The 26,092-nt window shown below is 42.4% G+C and overlaps 1 protein-coding gene across 3 annotated transcripts; it reads right to left on the reverse strand.

The window, feature by feature from the left end:
- LOC118371589 (guanine nucleotide-binding protein subunit alpha-11-like) lies at positions 1 to 25,694 on the reverse strand. Of its 3 annotated transcripts, XM_052480495.1 has the most exons (9): positions 25,225 to 25,694; positions 24,679 to 24,836; positions 7,311 to 7,495; positions 7,071 to 7,222; positions 4,904 to 5,032; positions 3,802 to 3,931; positions 3,168 to 3,321; positions 2,046 to 2,188; positions 1,600 to 1,748 (listed from the first exon to the last, which is right to left on the reverse strand). In XM_052480495.1, exons 2-8 carry the CDS (start codon positions 24,824 to 24,826, stop codon positions 2,064 to 2,066), a joined length of 1,023 nt encoding a protein of 340 aa, XP_052336455.1. In that variant the 5' UTR covers positions 24,827 to 24,836; positions 25,225 to 25,694; the 3' UTR covers positions 1,600 to 1,748; positions 2,046 to 2,063. The 3 variants fall into 3 exon arrangements, with proteins under 3 accessions (XP_052336452.1, XP_052336454.1, XP_052336455.1); XM_052480492.1 differs by lacking the exon at positions 2,046 to 2,188 and having other exon boundaries at positions 1 to 1,748; positions 25,225 to 25,693; XM_052480494.1 differs by lacking the exons at positions 2,046 to 2,188; positions 25,225 to 25,694 and adding an exon at positions 24,942 to 25,078 and having other exon boundaries at positions 1 to 1,748.
- Positions 25,695 to 26,092: the final 398 nt, after the last annotated feature.

The raw sequence follows: 26,092 nt of genomic DNA on the forward strand, positions 1-26,092 counted from the left end.
TCTTTGTCAAAACATATCTTTAATCTGAAAATATTTCCACCAAATTCTTGCCAAATCTATACAAAATATTTTCACCAAATAAGAGTTCTCCCAATGTTTAAGTCTGTAAGATATACAACAACTCCAGTTACTGTAGCTATTGAGGAGGTTGTCTAATATAAAAATAAGCTGAACACAATTAATATTTCACAACAGCAGGGCTCATGTTCAGTTCTGCAGGGGAAGATACCGTATATAGCTATACAACAGTTGCACATTCAGACTCAAATCCTTTACAAAAAAGCTATTCGGTCAAAAGTTAGAAAACACAGGTCAAATCCTTATACTGTATACATTATTCACACTGTCCCAAAGCAATATTCTGAAATCTTGATCAAATAGATGCATACTACACTACATGATCTAAGTCAATTTGTCATTACTGTATTCAATTAAATGGAAGAGGTTTTAATCTGATCTTGAAGTTTCTTTACACACACACACACACACACACACACGCACACGCACACACACGCACACAGGTTAGAATATTAATACCTGTATTATCAGACAGACTCCACCTTGCTCCACTCACTCATATTGAGATGGATATTACACTCATATGTATAGAGACAATATTGCTTCAATTGCACCAATATAAAATCCAATATAAAATCCTACCGACCTAGTAACAATTTGAGCACAGCCAAAGCCTACTGAGCTAAATATCGACTGAACATAAATTTGGATATCGGGACCAGAGTAAAAGAACTAGCCAACGATAAATAAAGAGATGTTAATAATAAATACAATGATTAAATCCTTGTTTTGCTGTGTAACCTTTGATGGCACAGCCCGAAGAGATGATCAGGAAACTCCACCGCTCAAATCAAAGCCCTACCGTGGGCTGTAGCCTATCACCATTCACATCACAACTCCACTCTGTTCTTTTTATGTTGATTTTTTGGAGGTATCAGACAGTAGCAAGACTTGAACCGCTCAGGATACCAGGCTTTCATTTCTACTGGCCTCCCTCAACCACCTAATAGCATTAACAGCAGCATGCCTGTCAGCTAGTATTCACCCTGTACTTAGCTCCTGCTCTTAAAGGGATATTTCACCCAAATTACACAATGACACATTAGTTCCCTTACCCTGTAAGCAGTCTGTGTACAAGATACAGTATGACAGCAATCCATTCTTTGGTTTGTTTCCCTTGCACGTTTTCCAAATGCCAACATTTGTAGCACAAATCTGTCATGGGACCAATTTGATCATTTATGTCCAAATTATCCTAAAGTATCGTGAAGCTCACTTCATGACATCTCAAGTCCAGTTTCAAGCACTGGTAGGGCACTGCATCTCCAAGCCCTTACACACAACATTATACAATAACAACCAGAGGGGGAAATAACTATGATTAGATCCTTGCCAGAAAGCATCCCCATCCCCAGCGCTGAGATGGAGAGAGGAGAAAAGTGAGCGAGGAATGGATTGGGGGAGAGTCTCTTCAGCCCTGAGTGTTGGTTGAGTGTTGCTCCCCAGGCAGGAGGGCCCCCAGGTCCATCAGATCACCCCATAGTCCCTGAGGGCCTTGAGGAGCACCGTGTCCTTGACGGCATTGAATACATTGCAGATGTTGTTGGTGTCGGTGGCGCAGGTGAAGTGGGGGTACAGCGTCTTGCTCTTCTCCTTGTCCCGGCTGTGAGTCTGCTGCTTATACATCTTCTGTATATACTTCATAGCATCCTGAGCGTCACATCGCTTTCCTTCAGGTGTGGGGTGAGGGGGAGGACAGGGGCAGGATAGAGATGGAGAGGGAGGTGAGAAAGAGAGGGGAGAGAAGAAAAGAGGTCAGGGGGTGTGGGTAAATGGGAGAGAGAAATTGGAGGCCAATAGAAACAAAGATGAAAAGCAAAGGATAAAATCCCAAGATTGTACAGAAGTACAAAAATCATTAAATATGTTCTAAGGCAACCATCGCATAATGTTACCATCACAACGCTATAGCGCAAAAAGTTTAAATAGAAACTTTACATCAAACGGCCAATATGGATGAACCTAACCTCAGGGCGTCAGGTAGCCTAGCGGTTAGAGTGTTGGACCAATAACCAAAAGGTCTCTGGTTTCGAATACCCAAGCCGACAAGGTGAAAAATCCGTTGATGGCACCTCATTTGCTCCAGGGGGCCCTACTACTATGGCTGACCCTGTAAAACAACACATTTCACTGGACCTATCCGGTGTATGTGATAATAAACAAAACTTCAATTCAGAGTTTATGGAGGAAGGAGTAAAGTCTCCCCAAACCCCCTGGAGGGATGGCTTGGCGATGCAAAGTGCAGGGTATTTATAGTTGCCATGGGCAACATGCCGGGGGAGTGGAAGTGTGGTGGGGAAGCTCTAGAGAGGCTCGGCAACCTTCCTTCCACATCAGTGGAGGCACATCGTTAGTAAACTATGTACCCACACCATACACATGAAATCAATCACACATTCAACCCTTGCTGAAACAATAATCACTGCATTAAGAAACAATGATTTGGTACTTAAAGAACATTATGTTTACTGGTTTTGCTATAGCCAGCATGGTTATGTATTCATGTGAGAACTCACCCTATGAAACCCCTTTCAAAAGAGGTTTGAAATGACTTTCTAAATGACTTTTTTGAATATCATAAGGCAGGGCTTCAACTAGATTCTTGAGTGGATGGTCAAGGGGTTGGAACATAATTCCAAAAAAAGCCGCAAAAAGCCCAAACAGATATAATATTTGGAAAAAAAACAATAATTTCAAACCTTGCTTACTTATGTACACAATCCCATATACAGTATCTCTCTATTACGCATGGGAATACTTTGGAACAGATTTACAAAACTAAAATCACTTGGAGCTAATTTGCTGGTGGTTTTACAGTCTTTTTTACATGTCCAACTATAATGCAAAAACCCACCAGTTGGGGTCATAAGGTCTCTGTTATTCCAGCCAGAAGCAGCAGTTAGCTACAACTCCATCGCTCTGAGAAAGAAAAACTAACACCAAGGGATGTGACTCAATGAGTTTACATCCATCATCACACCTCTATTTACCTTGATGGAGGGGGTGTGTGTGTGTGTGTGTGTGTGTGTGTGTGTGTGTGTGTGTGTGTGTGTGTGTGTGTGTGTGTGTGTGTGTGTGTGTAGACCTACCTGTGAACCCTGGGAAGTACTTCTGCAGGTCGGACGCCTGGATCTTATCAGCGAGGATGTCTGTCTTGTTGAGGAAGAGGATGATGGAGGTGTTGAGGAACCAGGGGGAGTGGATGGTGGTGTAGAACAGAGCCAAGCTCTCCTCCATACGGTTCTAATGGGGGGAGAGGAGGGAGGGGGGAGAGGGAAGGGAGAGGGGGGGAGAGGAGAGAATATGGGGGCAGGAGCACAGTTGAGGTTAATGAATGTAGAGAGAGTCTCAAAAGTGTCCAGGAAAGATAAGCGGCTTAGTGAGCCTTGGTCAGGAGGGAGGGAGGGAGGGTTGGAGAGATAGTGGTATGGCAGCAGGTTTTGATACGCAACACTGAAACCTGTTGGCCATGGCCAGAAAAACCTCTGCATAGAAAACGGAGGTTTCAATGTTTACTTGGTTGAGACCAAAATACAAACTATGCTATGAAATGAAGGTCAAGGACAACACAGAGGATAAACAGATAGACAGACAGATAGACAGGCAGGCAGGCAGTCAGACAGATAGGCAGACAGAGACAGGCAGTCAGCCAGTGTGTAAGACAGACAAGCAGGCCGAGACAATCAGACAGGCAGAGAGACAGAAAGACAGACAGGTACTCACATCGGTCTCTCTCTCCTCCAGGACCTGGTCGTACTCACTGAGGGAAGCCAGGAAAATGAGGGATGTGACGTCCTGAAAACAATGGATCCACTTCCGCCTCTCTGACTTCTGTCCACCCACATCCACAATCCTACCCAGTGAGAGAGGGAGAAAGTTAGAAACACCTATTAGAGCATCTTTCAACACACACACAAGAGGTTTTAATCTGATCTTGGTCCTTCTGTAGCTCAGTTGGTAGAGCATGGCGCTTGTAACGCCAGGGTAGTGGGTTCGATCCCTGGGACCACCCATACGTAGAATGTATGCACACATGACTGTAAGTCGCTTTGGATAAAAGCGTCTGCTAAATGGCATATATTATTATATATTATCTTGAAGTTTCTTTACACACACACACACACACACACACACACACACACACACACACACCATCGTGACCTTTATCAATAAGGTGTTTGTGATGCCACGCAAGGCAGGGGCCTTGTCTCAATGAGGCAGCTGGTCAGAGTTGTTAATGAGCTAGAAGTGTCTGAGGTGTAGCTAACACTGTGAGAAAGGCTGAGAGGCATATCCTCCTGTGTATGCCGAGACTTATTTCTTCTCTCTCCTTCTGTCACATATCAAATGTGTTTTTCACAGTTTTCAAGTCCCCATGCAAATGAGCCTCATAGAGCGTTTGGCTCTAAAAAAGGACATAATTGATACCTCACCATTTCTATCCCTGTATCCTGCCTGCCTGATTACAGAGACAAATTACAGTCCAACCTTTCACAACACGGGTGGTGAAAAACACCACACCTGAACACAGCTGGACCTTTCATATTAATAACACAAAGGTTTCATAAAAAACAATGACATCGCCATGTTCAAAAGCACAAAAATAAATGTGTATGTTTTCAGCAAGTTTTCTGGGAACTGTGATTGTATGTGCTTGTAATTCCACTGTGCCTAAAACAGCCAAGGGTAGAGTCAGACAATATCAAAGATAGCCTATAGCTTAGTCCACAATCTCATCAGCAGCTCTGGTGTTCTATTAGTTCCCTTGAAGTCTGGGTGAGTCCAGGGTGAGCAATCTGAGTGATATGAGTGAGGGTGCGGCCACCTGAGTGTGATTTTCTCCACAGTGAAGGAGTAGTCATGGATGCCAGTGGTGGGGAATCGAACTCGCAGTACGTCCTGAGCAGTGGGGATGTAGTCTGGGGCTGATATGCGGTCCAGATTTGTCATGTAGCTGAAATGGACAGAAGCAGAGAAAGAGGGAGAGGGCAAAAAAGAGAGAGAAACAGACAAAGAAAGACCGAGAACACAAAAAATGTGATACAATTATCTTTCCCATGGTAATGACAATGGTAGTAGCAAGTTCATTCTGTACATGAGACATGTAATATCAACTGTATATTACATACAACAACAATCAACACAAATTCAGTCGTGCAGAAGGAATTGAGATGGGAAATTAGAAAAAGGCACATGGAGTCCTTACCACTGTGTTGGGATTATTGTTTTAATGGTTTATGTTGACACAACCTGTCATTAATTGGATGTTGACTGACTGTGTTCATGTTTCTTATCATGCTGCTATAATGACTCAGAGCTAGCTGAGTAAATACTGAGAGAGCAGGGAGAAGGAGAGAGAGGACAGGAGGGTGACGGGTAGGGACAGATAGCAGTCCAACATTAGGCCTATTTCATTTTCTCGTAATGTGATGCATCATTTACTCTGACATCAACTTGTTGACTTTGTCTGTATCAATCTATTCAATTTCAACTTAGTTAGTAAATTAATTCTAAAAGGAAAATAACTTTACTATTGGGTAGCTTTCAAGAATGGGTGGAAAGTGAAAAAGTATACTTTTGAGAAATGATCTGTATTGTGACTGTGTCCACAGATGACGCAGTCCGTATTACACTCCTCACTGCCCTCACTCACCGGGACAAAAGCAATACCTATCTAAGAATGCTGTTCGTTGACGAGAGCTCAGCATTCAACTCCATAGTTCCCTCCAAGCTCATCACCAAGCTCAGGACCCAGTGACTGAACACTGAACACCTCCCTCTGCAACTGGATCCTGAACTTCCTGACAGTCTGCCCCAAGGCAGTGAGGGTAGGCAACAACACATCCGCCACTCTGACCATCAACACGGGGGCCCCTCATGGGTTTGTGCTTAGTCCCCTCCTGTACTCCCCGTTCACCCTTACACTGTGTAGCTGCGTACGACTCCAACACCATCTTCAAGTTTGCTGACGACACGACGTGGTAGAACTGATCACTGATGGTGATGAGGCAGCCTATAGGGAGGAGGTCAGAGACATGGCTTTATAGTGCCAGGACAACAACCTCTCCCTCAACGTCAGCAAGACAATGGAGCTGATCATGGACTACAGGAACAGGAGGGACGAGCACGCCCACATCGGCATCGATCGGGCTGTAGTGGAGTGGGTCGAGAGATTCAAGTTCCTCAGTGTCCACATCACTAAGGAATTAACATGGTCCACACACACCCACACCGTTATGAAGAAGGCACAACAAAGTCTCTTCTCCCTCAGAAGGCTGAAAAGATTTGGCATGGGCCCTTAGATCCTCAAAAAGTTCTACAGCTGCACCATTGAGAGCATCTTGACTGGCTGCATCACCGCTTGGAACGGACTGCAAGGCACCAGACCAAAAGGCGCTACAGAGGCTGGTGAGTATGGCTCAGTACATCACTGGGGCCGAGCTCTCTGCCATCCAGGACCTCTATACCAGTCGGTGTCAGAGAAAGGCCACAAAAATTGTCAAAGACTCCAGCCACCCAAGTCATAGACTGTTCTCTCTGCTATTTGATTTGATTTATAAAATTAAATCAAATGGTGCCGGACAAGATGGCTGTTTGTGAATATGTGTTTTTAACATGGCTGAGATCTGGTTGTGCATTTATTTGTGGAGAATTAGCCCCCTCCAATGGACATCATGTACTTTGCAGTTGATAAGGACAGTGTACAACGCACAGTGCTGTACAATGGGGACACAGTTCTGTGAATGAAACAATCATTTTTTTTCATTCATTGTAATTATTAAGGTATAACATTTTGTATTGACATAGGTATCTTACCAAGGAAGCAAAAACCATCTACTTCATATTTTTTCAGCCTCTACTGAAAAAAGCAGGAGCAAACTTAGCAAATATTGCACCTGGGGCAAACGCTTAGTAAATGTCTCCCACGGCGAGAGAGACAGAGAGAGAGAAAAAGACAGAGAGCGAGACCAAGAGATACTGGTGGTACTCACTACTCTGTGGAGTCCAACAGCTGGTACTCGCTGCGGCGGCTGTAGCAGACCCGGAGGCCTGGGTCGGCCCAGAGACGGCGGATGGCATCCACATTGCCTCTGTCCAGCTGGGTGACAGAGACATCCACATCCTGCACCCACCTGTCATACATCTGAGGGCAGATAGATAGATGCTAGAGAGGGTGCCTTTCACTCATGGTTAGGCCAGTTTGATTGAACAGTATGTAACCAGACCCTGACCTCATTCTCTGGGTAGGCATAGGGCAGTCTGAGGGTGATCATGGCCCGGGTCATAGCCTTCACAGCTGTGAAGATGTTCTGGTAGATGAGCTTGGCGAAGTCCCGTCTTTCCTCCTCAGAGAAGCCTCTTCCATGGATGATCCTCATCTGTCTGATGAAGGTGGTTTTCCCACTCTCCCCCGTGCCTGAGGATACATAGCCCAGTGGACAGTCAGAGAGGAAAAGAATATGTCCACTTCTCAGAAGATGATTAAACAATGCAATGTTAAAATAAGTTGTTGATACACTGAAGAGAGTCAGAGCCATAATTACAACATTCAAAACCTCACTCAAGCGATACCAGCCATCTGCCTAGTGATTTAACCTGGACTCACAGGTAGACATAACATTTACATTTACTATGTTACGTCTAGTCTATGAGACCAGGCTGAGTGACAAACCTGCAATGAGAGGAAACAGCCCTCAGGGAAACGCCTAAGAGGAATGCATAGTTAACCATAAACTAAAGATTTCGTGAATTTTTACAGCTGTAGGCCACCGTCAAGTCAGAATGGTAGTTTATTGTAGCCTAATTAATTGGTTATGATACAGTTATTACACTTGAGAACATATTCCATATCTGACTTGTCCTGTCCAAAGTACCCTTTGCAAAGGATTCAGGTCAAATGTTGGGTTAATGTGCAGGCTACTAAGGTTCGAATAAATAAATCCTGTCCAAAGCGTCCTTTGCAAAGGCTTCAGGTCAAAATGCTGGGTTTATGTGCAGGCTAATAAATAAATGTAATAACATTTAATAATCTCTCTAGTTCTTCACCTTTTATTCCCCTTTCTTCAAATGGTTGAGTTTTTCTTTGACAGAGTATTATGTGTATAGAACTCCAGGGATGCAACTTAGGTTTAGAAGTGGGGGGGACATCATTTTTTGGTGCTCGGAGACGTCTACATGGTTCCTAAAGCACACCGTTACACAGGAAGTTCACCAGATGTGGCATCATTCATGTTCAACAAGTGCACACAGAGAAAGGTGCGGGGAAGTGTCACGTTCTGACCTTAGTTCTTTTGTTATCTCTTTGTTTTAGTATGGTCAGGGCGTGAGTTGGGTGGGTAATCTATGTTCTTTTTTCTATGTTGTGGTTTTGTGTTTGGCCTGCTATGGTTCTCAATCAGAAGCAGATGTCTATCGTTGTCTCTGATTGAGAACCATACTTAGGTAGCCTTTTCCCACCTGTGTGGTGTGGGTGATTGTTTTCTGTTATGTGTATGTCACCTTACAGAACTGTTTCGTTTCGTTCTCCTTTGTTATTTTGTTTAGTGTTCTCTGTTTAATAAATATATGATGAACCCTCACCACGCTGCGCTTTGGTCCTCAACTCATTCCAACGACGAGCGTTACAGGAAGGTGTGAGAATGCTGCTACTGGATCAGTTGAAAAGGTTAAGCTCTGCTCAACTTATGCAAATGTTACGCGGCCACCACTGCCGTTAACTAATCAAGTGAGAAGCAGATGTTTGCTTTAAAATCTTCCGTTCATGAAACATACTGTAGTTTAACTTGTCATTTGTTCCAGACAAGCAAAACCAAAAAAATATATTGAGGAAAGCCAATCATCTTTGTGTCTGGTTTTCCAATTCTATATGATGTAAATTTGTTAGAATACACAGACAAAATCAGAAGGTCAACGGCATGGAGGATTGCAGAGATTGTTGGTGTTGATGGTGGGCGAAGAGAGATTTGCACAACGTTTGCTTGTGCTGCTAGCTAGCTATGAACTAAACCTAAACTTCAAAACTGTGATCAAAGCCACCATTTGTAAATGTGTTGATTAAATTAAATTGTGAAATTTGCCCACCAAAGTGTAGAATTCACCAGTAACACACATTATAACATTGTAAATTAAACACTTTAATTTCCCATGTAATATGTTACCAATTGGATTATGGTATCTTAACATTATGATCCTCATATTTTAGCTTATTTTAGCTCTTTCATTATACCTGTGTCATGACGTTGATTATTATAGCTCATTTCCTATAAAATACATAGGCCTACATGTATAATGCACATGAATGCATTATAATGCTTCAGTCTGGTTTTAGACCCCATCATAGCACTGATACTGCACTTGTGAAGGTGGTAAATTACCTTTTAATGGCATCAGACCGAGGCTCTGCATCTGTCCTCGTGCTCCTAGACCTTAGTGCTGCTTTTGATACCATCGATCACAACATTCTTTTGGAGAGATTGGAAAACCAAATTGGTCTACACGGACAAGTTCTGGCCTGGTTTAGATCTTATCTGTCGGAAACCATTCACAGTTTGTCTCTGTGAATGGTTTGTCCTCTGACAAATCAACTGTAAATTTCGGTGTTCCTCAAGGTTCCGTTTTAGGACCACTATTGTTTTCACTATATATTTTACGTCTTGGGGATGTCATTCGAAAACATAATGTTAACTTTCACTGCTATGCAGATGACACACAGCTGTACATTTCAATGAAACAAGGTGAAGCCCCAAAATTGCCCTCGATAGAAGCCTGTGTTTCAGATGGAAGTGGATGGCTGCAAACTTTCTACTTTTAAACTCGGACAAAACAGAGATGCTTGTTCTAGGTCCCAAGGAACAAAGAGATCTTCTGTTGAATCTGACAATTAATCTTAATAGTTGCACAGTCGTCTCAAATAAAACTGTGAAGGACCTCGGTGTTACTCTGGACCCTGATCTCTCTTTTGATTAACATATCAAGACTGTTTCAAGGACAGGTTTTTTCCATCTACGTAACATTGCAAAAATTAGAAACTAAATAAACCTCAGTTAGTGCTAAATACGGCTGCTAAAATCCTGACTAGAACCAAAAATTTGATCATATTCCAGTGTTAGCCTACAAAGTGCTCACCTACAAAGCATTACATGGGCTTGCTCCTACTTATCTCTCTGATTTGGTCCTGCCGTACATACCTACACGTACGCTACGGTCAAAAGACGCAGGCCTCCTAATTATCCCTAGACAAAGCAAACAGCTGGAGGCAGGGCTTTCTCCCATAGAGCTCCATTTTTATGGGATGGTCTGCCTACCCATGTGAGAGACGCAAACTTGGTCTCAACCTTTAAGTCTTTACTGAAGACTTATCTCTTCAGTGGGTCATATGATGGAGTGTAGTCTGGCCCAGGAGTGTGAAGGTGAACGGAAAGGCTCTGGAGCAACAAACCGCCCTTGCTGTCTCTGCCTGGCCGGTTCCCCTCTTTCCACTGAGATTCTCTGCCTCTAACCCTATTACAGGGGCTGAGTCACTGGCTTACTGGTGCTCTTTCATGCCGTCCCTAGGAGGGGTGCGTCACTTGAGTGGGTTGAGTCACTGATGTGATCTTCCTGTCTGGGTTGGCGCCCCCCCTTGGGTTGTGCCGTGGCGGAGATCTTTGTGGGCTATACTCGGCCTTGTCTCAGGATGGTAAGTTGGTGGTTGAAGATATCCCTCTAGTGGTGTGGGGGCTGTGCTTTGGCAAAGTGGGTGGGGTTATATCCTTCCTGTTTGGCCCTGTCCGGGGGTATCATCGATGGGGACACAGTGTCTCCTGACCCCTCCTGTCTCAGCCTCCAGTATTTATGCTGCAGTAGTTAGGGTCAGGGTCAGTCTGTTATATCTGGAGTATTTCTCCTGTCTTATCCATTGTCCTGTGTGAATTTAAGTACACTCTCTCTTTCTCTCTTTCTTTCTCTCTCTCGGAGGAGCTGAGCCCTAGGACCATGCCTCAGGATTACCTGGCATGATGACTCCTTGCTGTCCCCAGTCCACCTGGTCGTGCTGCTGCTCCAGTTTCAACTGTTCTGCCTATGGCTATGGAATCCTGACCTGTTCACCGGACGTGCTACCTGTCCCAGACCTGCTGTTTTCAACTCTCTAGAGACAGCAGGTGTGGTAGAGATACTTTCAATGATAAGCTATGAAAAGCCAACTGACATTTACTCCTGAGGTGCTGACTTGCTGCACCCTCGACAACTACTGTGATTATTATTATTTGACCATGCTGGTCATTTATGAACATTTGAACATCTTGGCCATGTTCTGTTATAATCTCCACCCGGCAGAGCCAGAAGAGGTCTGGCCACCCCTCATAGCCTGGTTCCTCTCTAGGTTTCTTCCAAGGTTTTGGCCTTTCTAGGGAGTTTTTCCTAGCCAGCGTGCTTCAACACCTGCATTGCTTGCTGTTTGGGGTTTGGGGTTGTAGGCTGGGTTTCTGTACAGCACTTTGAGATAACAGCTGATGTACGAAGGGCTATATAAATACATTTGATTTGATTTGAATGTGTACTTTGGGTAAAGGATATTGTGGCTTTGATTTGCAAACATTGTTGTGCAAATCTCTCTTCATCAACACCAACAACCTCTGCAATCCTCCTCCATCCCATTGACCTTCTGATTTTGTCACTGTATCCAAAAATAATTCTCAGCAAATAAACACGGTAGAACAATGCTTCCCACGCCCTATTATTTTTATTTTTGCCCAGTCAGCTCCTTTTTTTCATGTACAGTACTGTACCTAGAATACAAGGGTTGGATTTGCACTAAACTATTTCATATGTCAGAAAAATTATGTACGAAATCTGGCTTATGGTTATATATATATATATTATCTACTGGTAGCATTGTCCCCCATGATAAAATTGGGAAGGGACTGTGGATCTGTCTCTGTCCGCTAGTATGTTCGTACTTTCATCACATGTGATATCTCAAGATAGCACTGGCCCGATTTTGACAAAACTTGGGTGAATGATCCGTCTTGCCATAGAGATCTGGCATTTACAAAATTACATTGATTGGCTAGATGGTGGCTCTATAACAAGTAATTGAAAATGCAACATTTGAAAGGTAACGTTTAAACTAAAGTCATGAAATTCGGGTACATAGGTCCTTCTACTTACAAAGAACAGATTTGCCTCAGGGACCCATAAGGTCCGGAATGATGGACTTTCCGCATTTTGTGAAAAACACTTGCAAGAAACTTGATATGTGGCATCTATGGACAGTCTCTCAATGCAATATTACCCAGACTAGTACCTAAAACAATGTGTGAGTTTAGCTATTCTCTGCTTCAGATGTACAATGACAAGGGCGCATTGCACATGCCCATAAGGCCACTAATGTTATTATACTGCAGGCCTATGGCTGCATTGGTGATGCATGCCAATATAATAAGCTGCAAAATGGGTTCACATGGCTGTTTTCCTGAGACAGAGTGACAATCAATTAAAACAGATTGGAAAGCTCTCAACTGTACAAAAAGCTCATGCTAATTTGAAAAAGCAACACAGAAACACAGACAAATTAAAGACAGATCCCCTTCACCCTTTTTTATTGCAGAATTGTGATCTGTGATTAATCAACATTGACACTAGTTCATCTTGAATAACAGTTTTAAGTTAACAAATTAAACAAGTTTAAAAACTTTACTTCAATGAATCAACAATGAATGAATCAACTCAGTTTATTTGTACATTTTGAAATGACATGTTAACTTGTTCGTACATGTTAGACATCTTAGTAAGTAGGCTATTATTACTAAAGCATACTTTCAGTTGAAAAAAGACTAGTCCATACCAGAGGTGGCCAACCTTGCTCCACACCCTGATCTACCTGGTGAGCAGACTTCTATTCCAGCCCAGCAATAATACACATTTGTATCAACTCTTTAGGTTCGATAAGTTGTATCAGGTGTGTTACTACTGGGCTTGAACAGATGCCTGCACACCCAGCATAACTCCAGGAGCAGGATTGGTCTGCTCCAGTTGTAATAGGTTTGAAGCCTACATTGTGTGTGAATTTTAACTGTATTGTTGTATACAACCTTTGCTAACATAAGTACACATACAACCCATGGCATACAAGAATGTGCCAGCAGTCTCTTGGGACATCCATTGGGACCACTTCATCTGAGGACAGACTTTCAAAGCTCGCCATATCTGAGTACAGAAAACATAAATAAGAAACAGGATTCATTATATTACAATTAGCAAGACAACCATGACTAGTATGTTGCTATTATCTCACTGTCTTCATATTTTTCCTCTCTATGGACTAGAACTGGAGAAGCTTTTCATAATGTCCCCCCTCAAAATGACCTTCCATATACAGTGCATTCGGAAAGTATTCAGACCCCTTGACTTTTTCCACATTTTGTTACATTACGGCCTTATTTAAAAATGTATTAAATTGTTTTTTTCCTCATCAATCTACACATAATACCCCATAATGACAAAGAAAAAACAGGTTTTTAGAATGTTTGTAAATGTATAAAAATAAAAAACTGAAATATCACATTTACATTAGTATTCAGACCCTTTACTCGATACTTTGTTGAAGCACCTTTGGCAGCGATTACAGCCTCGAGTCTTCTTGGGTCTGACGCAACAAGCTTGGCACACCTGTATTTGGGGAGTTTCTCCCATTCTTCTCTGCAGATCCTCTCAAACTCTGTCAGGTTGGATGGGGAGCCTCAACGCACAGCTATTTTCAGGTCCCTGCAGAGATGTTCGATCAGGTTCAAGTCTGGGTTCTGGCTGGGCCACTCAAGGACATTCAGAGACTTGTCCCAAAGCCATTCCTGTGTTGTCTTGGCTGTGTGCTTAGGGTAGTTGTCCTGTTGAAAAGGTGATCCTTCGCCCCAGTCTGAGGTCCAGAGCGCTCTGAAGCAGGTTTTCATCAGGCCAAAGAGTTCAATCTTGGTTTTATCAGACCAGAGAATCTTGTTTCTCATGGTCTGAGAGTCCTTCAAGTGCCTTTTGGCAAACTCCAAGTGGGCTGTCATGTGCCTTTTACTAAAAAGTGGCTTCCATCTGGCCACACCACCATTAAAGCTTGATTGGTGGAGTGCAGCAGAGATGGTTGTCCTTCTGGAAGGGTGTCCCATCTCCACAGAGGAACTCTGGAGCTCAGTCAGAGTGACCATCGGGTTCTTTGTCACCTCCCTGACCAAGGCCCTTCAAACCCGATTGTTCAGTTTGGCTGGGCGGCCAGCTCTAGGAAGAGTCTTGGTGGTTCCAAACTTCTTCCATTTAAAAATGATGGAGGCCACTGTGTTCTTGGGAACCTTCAATGTTTTGGTACCTTTCCCCAGATCTGTGCCTCGACACAATCCTGTCTCGGAGCTCAACTGACAGTTCCTTTGACCTCACCGCTTGGTTTTGGCTCTGACATGCACTGTCAACTGTGGGACCTTATATAGACAGGTGTGTGACTTTCCAAATCATGTCCAATCAATTGAATTTACCACAGGTAGACTCCAATCAAGTTGTAGAAACATCTCAAGGATGATCAAATGAAACAGGATGCACCTGAGCTCAATTTTCGAGTCTCATAGCAAAGGGTCTGAATACTTATGTAAATAAGTTGTTGTTTTTTTAAAGCAATTTGCAAAAAAAAAAAATGTTTTTATTTATTTAATCCATTTTAGAATAAGGCTGTAACGTAACAAAATGTGGAAAAAACAAAGGGGTCTGAATACTTTCAGAGTGCACTAGTAGTCTTCTGTCTTTCTGACAGCTGGAGCAGCAAATCCTTTCACCCTCTTCCATTGCTGTTGTTATCTACAAATGTATTTGGAGCATGTGTTTTTAATTTACAGTGATAAATAGGCCTACATCAAGATAACAAGCTAATAGGAATTTAGCTAGCTGATGATATTTCACTTAGCTAGCTATACAGTATGTACAGTTGGCGAGCTAGCTAGCAGCTCATTAACCCACACAGAGTGGCCTTCCTATGCTAGCTAGCAGCTCATTAACCCACACAGAGTGGCCGTCCTATGCTAGCTAGCAGCTAATATATGGTACATTGTTTCTTTTTTTCATTTTCAAAATGTATACTTACTAGAATACATTCAGACCTATGCCCTCGAAGCGGCCAGTCTTTTGCAGCGAAGAGTTGACAAGCGGAGGCCCTTTTCAGGTCAAACAACAAATTCAGCAGAAGTTCCACCCCCATTCATTTTCAAATTAAGGCACACAGAGAAATGTACGGGGGATTGTGGGAAGATGAGCGGCGAGAACCCTGCTAGTGGAGCAGTACAAAAAGTTGAGCTCTGCTCTACTTTATGCAAATTGAAAACTAAATTAAGTGAAGCGTTGGAGCGAAGCGTTGTCAAGAGGAGGCACCGCCTCTGGTAGAAACCAGAATGGCACCTGTTATCATACCATTATACCAGGCCCCACACGCAGAAATATCAGCCCACAGAGGACGAGATTTAACTTCACTCAACTTTCTAGAGCAATGGTCACGAGAAGGGACCAAGGGATCAGTGGGGTGGGTATCCCGGGGAGTGGGGGGATGACCGCCAAGTGCGTCTTTTACATGGACGATGTCAACATTTTATGTACCAACCTTTTATCCGTCGACAGGACTCTGGACAGGACTGACTGGTACGGACGAGCCTCTGGGGCGAGACTGAACAGAGACAAGACAGAGGCCCAATTCTTTGGACCGTGGGCAGACCCAGACTTGACCAGACTACCTCTGACAGTTAAACTGACGGACATAAGGGTACGGGGGGTAAAGTTTGACCGGAGGGGGGGAGGGAGCGGTAACTGGAGCGGAATCCTGGGGACAGTAAGACAGAGACTGGGATTTTGGGGACTACAACAGCTGAATTTTGAGGGCAAGGTTTTAATCATTAAAGCTGTGATTTTACCTGTGCTTTTATTAATCAGTTCTGTTTTTATCCCCCCTCGAAGGAGTATTTTAGACCTGGAGCGGATGCTTTTCTACTTCCTGTGGGGAGGCAAGTGGGAGAGGCTGAGGAGGGAGGTGGTCAAGAAGCCCAGGTCCGATGGCTTGCCTGACCTCTACTTGTTCCTGGGCAGCCGCTACACAGCATTACATCTGACTCTTGCCACCTCCCCGGTCAACAACAAGACTCAGGCCCTCGCACGGTTCTGGCTGGGATCTTACCTCAGGACTCTGAGGCTGATCCCAGTCGACCTGCGAGCCCCAGTCTCTTTCCTGCTACCCCCGCCCTACGTCCAGCTCCAGAAGTTTTTAAGACATTTTAAACTGGAAAAAGAAACAGTCACGGTCTTAACAAAACACCACTCTCTTCTCTCTTTTGCGCAGGATCGGGAACCAGTATGTATGAGAGACTGTCAATGAATACAGCTATGAGCTGCTGTTTTTATGAGTTCATTTATGAGTCTGTCATAGTTGAAGTGTACCTATGATGAAAATTACAGGCCTCTGTCATCTTTTTAAGTGGGAGAACCTGCACAATTGGTGGCTGACTAAATACTTTTTTGACCCACTGTATTTGACTATTTGACTATTTAACTATAATATTTGTTACATTACATTGGATTAAACTGAAATTGCAATGCTTGATATGGTCCCTCCTGTCTCATTTTCCAGGATCTAAATAGCAAAAGAGATCCTAGATTAGTACTAATTTACAAGATACCTTGTAAATATGGGCCCAGAAGTACGCAGCATAAAAAGAGGATTTTGTTGCCAGTATTTCCCTGGGTTAGTTACTCTGTCTAAGGCTAAAAAGGAAGCATGGAATTCCTGATTGACCATACTGCCATTCGGAAAGTATTCAGACAGGTTGACTTTTTCCAAATGTTGTTATGTTACAGACTTATTCTAACGTGGATTAAATACATGTTTCTTCTCATCAATCTACACACAGTACCCCATAATGATGAAGCAAAACCTTTTTTTTCCAGCAAATGTATTATAAATGTAAAACATATACTGTATTTACATAAGTATTCAGACCCTTTGCTATGAGACTCGAAATTGATCTCAGGTGCATCCTGTTTCCATTGATCATCCTTGAGATGCTTCTACAATTTGATTGGAATCCACCAGTGATAAATTAAATTGATTGGACATGGTTTGGAAAGGCACACACCTGTCTATATACGGTCCCACAGTTGACAGTGCATGTCTGAGCAAAAACCGAGCCATGTGATCGAAGGAATTGTCAGTAGAGCTCTGAGGCAGAATTGTGTCAGCACAGATCTGGGGAAGGGTTCCAAAACATCTCTGCAGCATTGAAGGTCCCCCAAAACACAGTGTCCTCCATCATTCTTAAATGGAAGAAGTTTGGAACCACTAAGACTCTTCCAAGAGCTGGCCGCCCGGCCAAACTGAGCAATCGGAGGTGAGGGGAAGGGGGGGGGTGACCAAGAATCGGATGGACACTCTGACAGAGCTCCAGAGTTCCTCTGTGGAGATGGGAGAACCTTCCAGAAGTACAACCATCTCTGCAGCACTCCACCAATCAGGCCTTTATGATAGAGTGGCCATACGGAAGACATTCCTCAGTAAAAGGCACAACAGCCCGCTTGGAGTTTGCCAAAAGGCACCTAAAGGACTCTCAGACCATGAGAAACACGATTCTCTGGTCTGATTAAAACCAAGATTGCACTCTTTGGCCTGAATGCCTAGCGTCGCTTCTGGAGGAAACTTGACACCATCCCTACGGTGAAGCATGGTGGTGGCAACATTATGCTGTAGAGATGTTTTTCAACAGCAAGGACTGGGAGACTAGTCAGGCTGAAGGAAAGATGAACAGAGCATAGAACAGCGTTTTCCGTGATGATAACCTGCTCCAGAGCGCTCAGGACCTCAGACTAGGGTGAAGGTTCATCTTCCAAAAGGACAACGACCCTAAGCTCACAGCCAAGACAACATAGGACTGACTTCAGGACATGTCTCTGAATGCCCTTGAGTGGCCCAGCCAGAGCCCGGACTTGAAACCAATTGAACATCTCTGGAGAGACCTGAAAATAGCTGTGCAGCAACGTTCCCCATCTAACCTGACAGAGCTTGAGAGGATCTGCAGAGAAGAATGGAAGAAACTCCCCAAATTCAGGTGTGCAAAGCTTGTAGCATCATACCAAAAAATGCTCGAGGCTGTAATCGCTGCCAAAGGTGCTTCAACAAAGTACAGAGTAAAGGGTCTGAATACTTGTGTATACGTGATATTTCAGTTTTTTCTTTGTTTATTAAAAAAAAACATTTATATAAACCTGCTTTACTTTGTCATTATGGGGTATTGTGTGTAGATTGACGAGGAAAAAAACAATTTAATACATTTTCGAACAAGGCCGTAACTGTGGAAAAAGTCGAGGGCTCTGAATACTTTCATAATGTACTGTATATACTGACAAAATAGACAGAAAGAGAGATTCCCTGGTGGTGGAAAGGATAAAAGACCGGGCATAGGATCCAAACATTGCAGGTTCAAACCCTATATGTGCAGATTATCAACATAAAACATGGTTGTGTTTGTATGATTAAATGCTGTTAAAATGTCCTGTGAATGAAATTAAAATGCATTGTGTCTCTATATCACCTACAACACAGTCCTCAAATGCATATTGCCATTACATTTGGAGAGAAACATAATGGGGATGATTGTCATGTTGTGGTAATATTAAGTAAAACTTAAATATTACATTTTCTAAATGTTCTTGAAATGTTCTGAGGACATCCAATACAAGGTCAAATTAATATTGTGTGAACATCAATGGAATATTATGTTAAACCTAAAACAACTATGCAATGAACATCATAAAAACTGACCTATTTCATTCTTACAACATTAAAGGCAATGTCCTGTGTAACATAACTTAAACATTGTATGAATGTCATCACAACTGAGCATATTTTGTGTTTTGGGAACCTAAACACAGAATGTTAATGTAGCCACACTGTTCCCACAAACTAATTGCACTACCCTTTCAAAGGCTACTTAGAAATGTCCTTGTTTTTAAATGAAAAGCACCTTTTTTGTCCATTAAAATAACATAAGATGTATCATTACATTGGTAATGTTGTAAATGACTATTGTTGTAATTGACTATTGTAGCTGGAAACATCTGCTGGAAACAGCAGATTTTTTTTAGGGATTATCTTCATAGGCGTACAGAGGCTCCTTTATCAGCATCCATCACTCCTGTGTTCCAATAGCACATTGTATTAGCTAATCCACGTTTATCATCTCAAAAGGCTAATTGATCTTCAGAAACCCCTTTTGCAATTATGTTAGCACAGCTGAAAACTGATGTTCTGATTAAAGAAGCAATAAAACTGGCCTTCTTTAGACTAGTTGAGTATCTGGAGCTTCAGCATTTGTGGGTTCAATTACAGGCTCAAAATGGCCAGAAACAAATAACTTTCTTCTGAAACTCGTCAGTCTATTCTTGTTCTGAGAAATGAAGGCTATTCTATGTGAGAAATTGCCAAGAAACTGAAGATCTCGTACAACGCTGTGTACTACTCCCTTCACAGAACAGCGCAAACGGGCCCTAACCAGAATAGAAAGAGGAGTGGGAGGCCCCGGTGCACAACTGAGCAAAAGGACAAGTACATCAGTGTCTAGTTTTAGAAACAGACACCTCAAAAGTCCTCAACTGGCAGCTTCATGAAATAGTACCCGCAAAACACCTGTCTCAATGCAGGTAGCCTAGTGGTTAGAGCAGACTAGTAACCGAAAGGTTGCAAGATTGAATCCCAGAGCTGATAAGGTAAAACATTTGCCGTTCTGCCCCTGAACAAGGCAGTTAACCTACTGTTCCTAGGCTGTCATTGAAAATAAGAATTTGTTCTTAACTGACTTGCATAGTTAAATAAATGTAAAATAAACTAAAAAAACAGCAAAACTGGCAGCTTCATTAAATAGTACCCACAAAACAACCATCTCAATGGCAACAGTGAAGAGGCGACTCCAGAATGCTGGCCTTCAAGGCAGAGTTGCAAATAAAAAGCCATATCTCAGACTGGCCAATAAAAATGAAAGATTAAGATGGGCAAAATAACACAGACACTGAACAGAGGAACTCTGCCTAGAAGGCCAGCATCCCGGCGTCGCCTCTTCATTGTTGGCGTTGAGACTGGTGTTTTGCGGGTGCTATTTAATGAAGCTGCCAGTTGAGGACTTGTGAGAGCATCCTGGCGGGCTGTATCACCGCCTGGTACGGCAACTGCTCTACCCTCAACCATAAGGCTCTCCAGAGGGCAGTGAGGTCTGCACAACGCATCACCGGGGGCAAACTACCTGCCCTCCAGGACACCTACACCACCCGATGTTACAGGAAGGCCATAAAGATCATCAAGGACATCAACCACCAGAGCCACTGCCTGTTCACCCCGCTATCATCCAGAAGGCGAGGTCAGTACAGGTGCATAAAAGCTGGGACCGAGAGACTGAAAAACAGCTTCTATCTCAAGGCCATCAGACTGTTAAACAGCCACCACTGACATTGAGTGGCTGCTGCCAACACACTGTCATTGACACTGACCCAACTCCAGCCACTTTAATAATGGGAATTGATGGGAAATTATGTAAATATATCACTAGCCACTTTAAACAATGCTACCTTATATAATGTTACTTACCCTACATTATTCATCTCATATGCATACGTATATATTGTACTCTATATCATCGACTGCATCCTTATGTAATACATGTATCACTAGCCACTTTAACTATGCCACTTTGTTTACTTTGTCTACATACTCATCTCATATGTATATACTGTACTCGATACCATCTACTGTATGCTGCCCTGTACCATCACTCATTCATATATCCTTATGTACATATTCTTTATCCCCTTATTGTTAGTTAGATTACTTGTTGGTTATTACTGCATGGTCGGAACTAGAAGCACAAGCATTTCGCTACACTCGCATTAACATCTGCTAACCATGTGTATGTGACAAATAACATTTGATTTGATTTTTGATTTGATTTGTGAGGCGTCTGTTTCTCAACGTTTTGGTAACACATCTTTTGTGATGTTACCAGTGTTCCTACCAGACTGTTTTCACAACCTAATGACACATTCTGGGAACATTTAATGAACAGATTAAATGTGTTATAGGAACGTTCTTGCAACATCAGGCAGATGTTTTATACAACAACAACAAAAGATCTCCCTTTTGTGGAATGTTCTGTGGTGGTTGTTACAACATTTTTGTGAATGTTACAATAACATTCCAAGGATATTTCATATAAAACATTTTTGATAAATAAATAGATTTGATCAAAAACATTCTCTGAATTCTCTGAATGTTTTTTGGGATGTTATAATCTTAATGTTAGATAACTTGAATATAATAGGAATTCTGGGAATGTTCCTGGTTTGCTGGGGAATATCTATTCATTATTATATTTAAAGGGGACATTTGCCATTGGCTACGCCGATTCGCATTATGAGAAATCCCCCGGATTTTAATGTCTATGGAAATCTCATGCAGCCTATGTTATCCTCACAAATAATCCTGATAGGTTTCTGCAATGACCTTAGTGATCACTGTTTTACAGCCTGTGTTCGTAATGGCTGCTCAGTGAAACGACCTGTCCTGATTTGTCATAGACGCTTGCTAAAAAACTTTAATGAGCAAGCCTGCCTTCATAAACTTGCCTCTGTAAAATGGTATAGAATTAGCTTGATTCCCTCTGTCGAGGACGCTTGGACCTTTAAAATATATATATATATTCAGTGGTATTGTTAACAAACACGCCCCCATAAATAAAATGAGAATTAAAAACAGGTTCAGCCCCTGGTTAGACCGTGATCTTGCAGTTACTCCACCTCAAGAATTGCATTTGGCGAAAGGCTCGGCACACGCAAACTCAGGCTAACTGGCTATCGTTCAGGCAAATGAGAAATAAGTGCACTCAGGCTATCCGGAAGGCCAAAGTTATTTACTTTAAGGAGCAGTTCTCTCTTTGTGGGTCTAACCCCAAGAAGACACCTGCCCATGTCCTTTATTGTTGATGATGTGGTTGTTACTGACAAGAAGCACATGGCTGAGCTCTTTAATCACCACTTCATTAAGTCAGGATTCCTATTTGACTCAGCCATGCCTCCTTGCCCGTCCAACATTTCCTCATCTCCTACCCTTCTAATGCTACTATTCCTGATGCTTTACCTCTTTTCCACTTTTTAAAAATGTATTTATGTCACCTTTATTTAACCAGGTAGGCTAGTTGAGAACAAGTTCTCATTTACAACTGCGACCTGGCCAAGATAGAGCGTAGCAATTCGACACATACAACAACACAGAGTTCCACATGGAATAAACAAAACATACAGTCAATAATACAATAGAACAAAAGAAAACAAAAAGTCTATATACAGCGAGTGCAAATAAGGTAAGATAAGGAAATAAATAGGCCATGGTGGCGTAGTAATTACAATATAGCAATTAAACACTGGAATGATAGATCGGCAGAGGATGAATGTGCAGGTAGAGATACTGGGGTGCAAAGGAGCAAAATAAATAAATACCAGTACAGGGATGAGGTAGGTAGGTAGATGGGCTGTTTACAGATGGGCTATGTACAGGTGCAGTGATCTGTAAGCTGCTCTGACAGCTGGTGCTTAAAGCTAGTGAGGGAGATGCGAGTCTCCAGCTTCAGAGATTTTTGCAATTTGTTCCAGTCATGGGCAGCAGAGAACTGGAAGTAAAGACGACCAAATGAGGAATTGGCTTTGGGGGTGACCAGTGAGATATACCTAGTGGAGTGCGTGCTACGAGTGGGTGCTGCTATGGTGACCAGTGAGCTGAGATAAGGCGGGGCTTTACCTAGCAGAGACTTGTAGATAACCTGTAGCCAGTGGGTTTGGCGACGAGTATGACAGTTTTTCCCCTGCCCCGCTACAAAGTTTCTCCCTGCAGGCAGTCACTGAGTCCGAGGTGCTGAAGGAGCTCCTTAAACTTGACTCCAAAAAACATCTGGGTCAGATGGTTTAGACCTATTCTTTTTTAAGGTTGCTGCCCCTATCATCGCCAAGCCTATCTCTCCTTTCTGTGGAGGTTCCCATTGCCTGGAAGGCAGCCATGGTTCATCCTTAATTTAAAAGGGGAGATCAAGCTGATCCTAACTGTTATAGGCCTATTTCTATTTTGCCCTCTTTATCAAAAGTGTTGGAAAAACTTGCCAATAAACAACTGACTGGCTTTCTTCATGTCTATAGTATTCTCTCTGGTATGCAATCTGTTTCCGCTCAGGTTATGGATGTGTCACTGCAACCTTAAAGGTCCTCAATGATGTCACTACTGCCCTTGATTCTAAGCAATACTGTGGTGCTATTTTTATTGACATGGTCAAAGCTTTTGATACAGTAGACCATTCCATTCTTGTGGGCCAGCTAAGGAGTATTGGTGTCTCTGAGGGGTATTTGGCCTTGTTTACTAACTACCTCTCTAAAGGAGTGCAATGTATAAAGTCAGAAGATCTGCTGTCTCAGCCACTGCCTGTCAACAAGGGAGTACCCCAAGGCTCGATCCTAGGCCCCACACTCTTTTCAATTTACATCAACAACATAGCTCAGGCAGTAGGATGCTCTCTCATCCATTTATATGCAGATGACACAGTCTTATACTCAGCTGGTCCCTCCCCGGATTTTGTGTTAAATGCTCTACAACAAAGCTTCCTTAGTGTCCAACAAGCTTTCTCTACCCTTAACATTGTTCTGAACACCTCAAAAACAAAGGTCATGTGGTTTGGTAAGAAGAATGTTTCTCAAATGTAAGATTTTCGAAGATGTTCCAAACTTCAAATTTCGAAGTGTTTGGTTACTTCTCTGTATCGTTCCAAAGTTACATTTAGGCATTAACTCCGAATTCTTAAGTTTAGGCATTAACTCAGAATTCTTAAGGTTAGGCATTGACTCAGAATGGTTAAGGTAAGGGTTAAGGTTGGGGATAGGCCTACAACTCAAATAGTTTAAAACAACTTTCTATTGCTGAATTGGAACATACAACATTTACGCCCTAGCAAAACCAAAGCCAACTTGAAGGTAACACTGCTCACTGTTGCCTCTTGTGGCCGGTTCCCAAGTCATCTCCAGACATCCTCAGACATGGATGGTTGTCTAATACTGACTTGTGTGATACAAGTCAGTATTCACCTGAGTGACCTTCCTGAAAACATCAGCTAGGCAGGTGTCTTCTATCACAGGTTAACACTTAATCTGATTAAATCTAGTTCTAAGTGTACACCTCATGTATTCCTACCCACTAAATGGATTTTGTACTCCCATTCCTGGTGTCCTCGGTAGGCTATCTAATATAATACATTCTTTCTCAAAACATTGTTTGTTTTGTTTGTTTTTGTAGTTAAATGCCTAATTTGGCTGTTCTCATCATGGGTTTAAATGGGTGAAAAGAAGGCTTCAACTTCATGTTAATTTTGTCTGTCCTTATTCAACAATAATACGTTCTTAGACCAAAGAGTGAAGGAATAAAAACTTCACATTTTGTGATGACAGCAATGATACTGGTGAGCAATGGCCGTTCTGTGGCATATAATAAACATAATAGATTTCAAGTCCATAGAAAGGAAGACAGAAGATACTAACCGAGTAAAAGAACTTTGATTTCTTTGCGTTCTCTCTTCTTCTGCTTTCGGAGAATGCTCTGAATCTCCTTGTCAATAGCAATAGTCTGCCTCTCTTCATTGTCCAGGAAACAAACGCAGGTCCGACGGCACCATTGCCAGCACGCCATGTCAAACTCACTAAAATAGGTAGATAAATAGAGGTGTTTATAAATAGGCATACTATATTTCTCAGGCTAAACCCAATAAAGTTGGCAGACATGTGCACCGAATATATTCGTTCACCTGCGCACTAGGAAATTGTGAGTGGTGTTTTTTCCCTCAGAATCAGAAACGTAATCATTGCATAATGTTTCTCAAACTGCTTCTTCATACTATTGAAACACAAATGAGTCTCAATCATCAGACACAGATTGATTTTACTCTACTTTTTATTGCCTTTTTTTTATCATGGTCGTTAAATCACAATTAACTTTCCCGTTAGAAACCCTATGACAATTCTTGTCACGAACAAACATGGAAGTTATTAAAAACAAATAAGTCATATGTTTTAATCAAAACGATTTACCTTCAATGTGTCACACGCCTTGTAAAGCAAATAGGCCTACACAAGACTTTCGTTGTGCCCGATCCATTCTTCCCGTGTCTCTAATATATTTATTTGAACTTGCATGAATTTTCCGTTGAAGCATGACAGACTATTTCCAGGTTTCAATAGCTTTTCATCTAAAACAAGTAAGCAGATCCGTGAATAGGTCTACGGGCTCCGTAGAATATGCAGAGTATGTAGTTTGATGAAACACTATCAGTCAGTTGAGAACACCAAATTGAGAAGTCCCTCGGGCACATAGCCTAGAATAAATACTTTCAGACTTTGCTGGAGTAGGTTACTCATCATTTTCCTATTTCTAACGAACATTTCTTACGTATAATTACAGTGTCAATAGACATATGAATCATTCTAAAAGTGTTTTTGGTGTGAAATTAATGGCACAACAGGTATTTGTCACTCCTCTCCCTATCCAACTTTCTGTAAGTCAGTCAATCTTTTGTCTCAGCAGGCAGAACCGGTTAGTCAGGACTTTCATGCACTCTCCAACAGGTATCAGATATTAAGATTGACTGAGCTCCACATTGCCATGGGAACAAGGTGTGGTAAACCACTGTTGAGAAAGGGAGGGGAAGTGAGAACGATATAGTGAATGGACAGTAAAAGGAAAGTTCCCTTCTTTCTGCCAAATAGAGTAAATTAGGTGATAATAGTGATAACCCAAAGTCAGGGATGAGTACATGGAAGAGGAAGCTCAGCTCAGGCAGTATGAGGTACAGCCCAGGGGAGCTGCCCAACCTATCCTCCCTATCTGTGGAAAATGGAATGAGGTAGCCAATACAAGGCATTATCAATGATTAATCCCAGAACAAATCATCGGGTATTT

This window comes from Oncorhynchus keta, chromosome 26, assembly GCF_023373465.1.
Source record: "Oncorhynchus keta strain PuntledgeMale-10-30-2019 chromosome 26, Oket_V2, whole genome shotgun sequence".
Taxonomy (NCBI): domain Eukaryota; kingdom Metazoa; phylum Chordata; class Actinopteri; order Salmoniformes; family Salmonidae; genus Oncorhynchus; species Oncorhynchus keta.

Bases quoted from the DNA above. Each gene is read 5' to 3' on its own strand.
- LOC118371589 (XM_052480492.1), bottom strand. From the start codon at position 24,826: ATGGCGTGCTGGCAATGGTGCCGTCGGACCTGCGTTTGTTTCCTGGAC. The intron at 7,223-7,310 runs GTCAGGGTCTGG...ATCTGCCCTCAG, and splicing joins ATGCCTACCCAGAGAATGAG to ATGTATGACAGGTGGGTGCA. The intron at 3,932-4,903 runs GTGGCCGCACCC...CTCACTGGGTAG, and splicing joins GTGGAGAAAATCACACTCAG to GATTGTGGATGTGGGTGGAC.